The 5,388-nt window shown below is 46.6% G+C and overlaps 2 protein-coding genes across 2 annotated transcripts in view; both read left to right on the top strand.

Annotated features, from left to right (window-relative positions):
* The window catches only part of T265_00982 (hypothetical protein), a gene marked incomplete at both ends in the record, with an annotated part of 4,572 nt that extends 4,345 nt beyond the window's left edge, over nucleotides 1–227 (top strand). Inside the window, one exon of the mRNA XM_009164897.1 lies at nucleotides 67–227. Coding sequence (XP_009163161.1) covers nucleotides 67–227 — 161 coding nt within the window. The remainder of the gene's footprint in view (nucleotides 1–66) is intronic.
* A 4,602-nt stretch (nucleotides 228–4,829) lies between these two features.
* Nucleotides 4,830–5,388, top strand: part of T265_00980 (hypothetical protein) — a gene marked incomplete at both ends in the record, with an annotated part of 42,151 nt that continues 41,592 nt past the window's right edge. Inside the window, one exon of the mRNA XM_009164895.1 lies at nucleotides 4,830–5,098. Within this exon, the coding sequence (XP_009163159.1) occupies nucleotides 4,830–5,098 (269 nt within the window). The remainder of the gene's footprint in view (nucleotides 5,099–5,388) is intronic.

The following is a 5,388-nucleotide window of genomic DNA, read 5'->3' as shown; positions in this document are numbered from 1 at the left end:
CATGCTCCTTCTCGAACCCAATTTAAAGCACTATTAGACATTTATTTATGCGAATCCTCGCGCTAGCGAGCATTCTGCCCCGCGCTGAGAACATAAAGAGCAGTGCTACACCCTTTTTTCACTTGTGCCTTTCAGGTGAACGACAGCCACTGACCGACAAGAACAAAACCGACCCAGGAAATTTGGGCAAAAGCCTCGATCCTGTGTATCAATCCGTGAATCCGTGAATGCTCGATCCTGTGTCTCAGTCCGTGGTTCCGCACTACGTGTTCCATCAAGGGCCATGTTTTAAGTGGCGCAAAATGGTGTGCGGATGCGACCAATGATGCAATATTATGTCCGTAAAGAAGAGGGAAGCCGGATGCTTGGAGATTCGTGCATGGACTAACTCGATTCCTTGGAGAAATGTCGAAAATATTGGCGAAATTTTCAGCAGATGAAACTGATGAAGAACGTTCGTTGGTTCCACGGTGGTGTAATCCTAGATCTGGTTTGGGTCTCCTACTGCGCTTCCTGATCTGTGATATTCGCTGTCTCATTGGTTTCGTTCGCTGTTGATTTGTGTTTTACTGGCTCCCCCGCTGTGCACAGTTTGTTTGAAAGAATCAGTATTCCCGCGGTATCACTTTGAATGCCGCGAAGGTCGCGCAATCAGCTGTGAAATTGTCAATGGCGCAGCAGTCAGCCCCCGCTGGTTGCTGTAATCTGAACGAAGATATCGTTAGGCAATTGTATTATGTGGCTTATCTCAGAGGATCTAAACTCCCCAAGTCCCTGGTCACTCAATCTGGCCATATCAAATCAGGAATCAGTGTAAATGGATGTACCGTTGCAGGTAAGTTTAGCGTCGAGTGATTTACCCTTACTGTGTTTGACACGACTGGCATTGACTAGGTGGATGAGAGCGCTGTCGTAGCTATCTTTTGAGTACTGGAATTTGTAATATCAGGCTCCAAACAAGTCGTAACCGCCTGTGTCAACATATTCACCGAACTTGAAATTTGGCCACCTTTCAAATCCACTTGAGGGAATTCGAGGAACGCACCCAGGCAGTCTGTAGGTGCTGAGTCGAGAGACCGGGATGTTTTCTCGTTTTTAAAAAATTAGTCCAGAGGATTAAATATCAGTGGAAACTGGAAATGGCGGATGAAATAATCGGGATAAGAATCGAACTGCACTTCGACTGCTGGTACGGGTGTATGTGGTTTATTTAGGTACAAAGTATCACGGTTGTTCTATTATATACCCTGTTGCATTTTAACTTCTAGTAATACTGACTCCGTGTAATTACCCATCATAGCAGTAGGGCGTCAGCTTATTTAGGGTTCTATTCATTACCCCAACTTAATGTAACGTGTGAAAGACCTTCGGGCTTGTTTACATCGAAAGAAACAGCAAAGAGCCGGACATCAAGAATATTTTATTCAACAATGAACTTATAGGAATGAAAGCGTCCATTTTTGAAGTGTACGTAGAGATGGTGTGTAGACGGTGTCATATGGAAGTGCGTTCAAGTCTCACACTGCGAGGAATTTTGAATGTACTTGGTTGCTAATTCAAAGTGGTTATCTCGGAGATTGTTTTTCTGGGAGCACAATTAGCGGGCGGCTATGAGTCCTCAGAATCTGAAAATTAGCAAGAGATCTCCCCACAACCGAAAGTGACTAAATAATTATACACTTGCTATTGGGTATATATACATACCTTTTAAACTTGAAGAAACACTAATCCGCCAAGTGTTCTAAAGGCCTTTCCGGGTGACTGGTATAGGAATGAGCGAAAGCTGCGGCCACGACACCATTTGATGAACGTACGACACATTCTCGTGTTGCGATTGATCTCGTTCCTTCTTCGATCTGTAAGTTCATCGCAGAGCACGTAGGGATGAAGCTTTACTATGGTAGAGTAGTAGATTTTTCATTAACAGCCTATGTAACTATTCCAGATAAGTATGCAGTTTGCCATCCCCGGTTACCGGAACTGATCGTCTAGCTTTGCCATTTTGAGGGAATATTAGAACTCTGAGTTGTTTTTTCCTGTGCAGGTCGTCAATGATTAGTAGAAAAAAGCGAACCTTATGGGAATAGTTTGTCTAATAATCTCCTAAGCCTTCTTGGACGAAGGAATATTTCCAGAAAGCGTTGGCTTACCGCTTCTACTATTCCTCGTGTAGCAAGGATACTGAGTGGTCTTGTACACTTAAATCGAATGCGGTATCATCTATAGCCTGGTGAGCACTGATAGATGCTGGTGGATTCAAGAGTACGATGCTGTCCGTCGTCAGTGGTGGAACGCCCTATTTCACGCTGACTTTAGCGCCAACCTGTTTCCAGTGATTTGGGGTTTCCGTAAACTTGAGTGTCGATGGGTGTTTGGAGCCTTCGTTATGTAGAGCCTTTTGTACGATCAAATTTGCAGTGATTTTCTAAACACGTGATACTGTACCCCAGCGACTAAATTACATTAATGCCCTCAACCAAAGAATTTTCGTTCGTGAGTACAAGGCCTAAAATACTAGATCAGTAAGCTAAACGCTCCCACAAAGTGACGGAAACTGAATTTGGGTGATTGTTTATGTGCATCCTTGACACATTGGGCTATACTGGGTCGGAATTGTGCGACATGAAGTCCGTAATACCAGGTTATTCAATAGTTAGAGGTTTGACCAAACAGGCTCTTGGCCCTCCAGCTTGGGGTTAGAACATATGTTGTGACTTGTTTTGTAAAAGCGGTAATGCACGTGCATTCCCCACCAAACACTGTTGCCTTGCGGTCAGGCTTTTGAGCCAAAAGCTTTGATCGAATACCTTAATCACCCTACTGAAATCGTTCACATGTAGCACTTTTTCGGTGCTTAGCTGCTGTGCCAGCGGAAGAAGGCACGAGGGCTGGGATACTGCGAGGTTGCCCAAGCGTAGACGGGAGAAGTCGAGATTTTGAGGTTGCGTTTGGACGTAGACATTTCCGTCCGTAAACTGGCACTTCAACCGCTGAACTTTCTCGAGCTCGACCGCCCCCTGTGTAGTTCTGGGCATCCTGGCAGTATCTCAGCCCACGTAAAACCACAATACTTACACTTGACAATACTCTCATGTCACGTCGGCCGTTGGGCTGTCGTCAGCCTTACTCGCTGCACGCAACAGAACAAGTAACCAAAAGCATATTACTGCTAATGACTTCCTTTTACAGTTTTACCTGTTCGCTCTTATTCTTCTGCTACCCGGGGGCGAGATGGCCCAAGTGGTAAGAGCACGAATTTACTGACCGAAAGGTCCGTGGTTCGAATCCAACTTCCGCCTCTCGACTTCCCCTGTCTAGGCTTGGGCAACCTGGCAGTATACCAACCCTCGTGCTTCCTTCGGGTGGCATGGCAGCTAGGCACCGAAAGGGTGCTACAGCTGAACGATTTATTCTTTCATGGATTTCTGCTACCCTATGCAACCCCAATTTGAATACTCTCCGCGGATCCTAGAACTCGGAGTAACCGTTCTGCTCGCCGTGAATCACACTCAGTTGCAGCTTTTGCGTGTCCGACTTTAATAACAAACCTAAACTCATCGAAACCAGAAATCCGGTCTACTTAGCTGTCTTTAATGTTCGCCACTGAAGCGAGAAGGACAACGAGTAGCTCTTGGTCGTACGCTTGAATCCCTCTGAATGGGTTTATGTTGTCTGTCAGAAACAAGGATACAGGGCACAAGTAGTGGTTGAACAGACTGCCCCGTCACTATTTTCCAGGTTCCCGCTGCGCAGTTCTGGGGATGCGATGGCCCCTGCAGCCTGATGTGTTGGGGTGGGTACTGTATTCAGCGATGGAGCGGAAGCATCTCTACATGATTGAATACCTATCAATAGTCGCCTGTACGTGTTTCGTTTGGCGATGTCTTTGAAATCTTAAGAAAGTGAGGTCCGTCGCACCCTATTTATTCTGTCTTCTTACGCCCCTATATGTGGTAGCTTTGAATTTGCCCGAGATAGTTTCTATGGCACCCTGTGTGCTCTTTTGCAATGGGCTAGAAGCTCAGCTTTCGTTTTGGATGCTGGTGACATGAACACCCAGGCAAGTAGACCAAACTCAACTGGATAGTTGGATACAAGACGCACGGACAACGGAAAGCCGCTTCAGCAGCTTTTTTTGCAGTACTGACTTCCGGAACCGCGGAAGTCGCTTGGCAACGCAGTGCCCACCAATGAACCAGTCCGTAATCTAAGAAGACCACATCGCTCTCAGTTACCGGTGACGAGGGTCAGTCACTGCGTACCACTTATCCTGAAATACCAGCATGGACTCCGACCATGTGCTTGTCCGCTGCTACTCATTGTGATTTCCAGGTCTATGAAAGACGCGAACCTCGAATAACCGCTGAGAAGCTAGTTGACCTAGAAATCAAACGAAACTATCAGAACCGGCTCCTTGAATGCCTGCCGGACGGTCCGATGTCGAATATTAATGACCGCGGTACACACCCAAAGTTCTACTCAGTACCGGAGTTTCTGTCTTTGGTACAACCCAGCCCGCTCCATGCAAACACTGGGCCTCTTATAGGACCGTGGCTTTGCTAGAAACTTGTCGTCAGACCTAGTTGACCAATCAAACGAAACTATCAGAACCGGCTCCTTGAATGCCTGCCGGACGGTCCGATGTCGAATATTAATGACCGCGGTACACACCCAAAGTTCTACTCAGTACCGGAGTTTCTGTCTTTGGTACAACCCAGCCCGCTCCATGCAAACACTGGGCCTCTTATAGGACCGTGGCTTTGCTAGAAACTTGTCGTCAGACTCCTGACCACAACCATAACTCAACCTGACGCATCATCCGACGCCAGATGAAACTGAGTGCCCGTGCAGACCGAGAAGCTTGGTGGACCCTAAAGGTCGAACGAATTGAAGAGGCGAACAATGCTGGAAACGTTCACAAGCTTTTCCACTCGATTCTTTCCTCGGAAGCATCTTGTCTGCGAAATTATCAGGGATCAGAATGGTTTCCTGTATCCAGCAAAGGAGAACGTTGGGACAACTGGGCGCAGTACTTCGAACAGCAATTCATTTGGCCACTTGCTTCCTGCAATTCGGACTGTCAACCTTCAATAGGAAGGTAGGCTGTGAATATGGATCTCTTCAGCTTCAAAAGTGTCTGAATGTGAATTTTTTGCCAAGTATCCTCGTTCCGCCTGTCCTGACGACCTTCCTCTCCCGTTCAGGCAACCAGTTCCTCATTCAGTGCCTCTCTAGCCTGTTTGAGATTATCTTGGAAAAAGGAACCTTCCCAGATAACAGGAGTGAATCGATAATAGGGCCCATCGTCATAAAATGTAAATGTAATATTCACAGAGGTTGTAACGAGGCTTCTGGCCTCACTGATTGTTCGTCGTCCAAAACTGGAAG

This window comes from Opisthorchis viverrini (genome assembly GCF_000715545.1).
Source record: "Opisthorchis viverrini unplaced genomic scaffold opera_v5_10, whole genome shotgun sequence".
Lineage (NCBI taxonomy): Eukaryota > Metazoa > Platyhelminthes > Trematoda > Opisthorchiida > Opisthorchiidae > Opisthorchis > Opisthorchis viverrini.
Note: the sequence above shows the minus strand (reverse complement) of the source record. Positions and strands in the feature narration are given on the sequence as shown.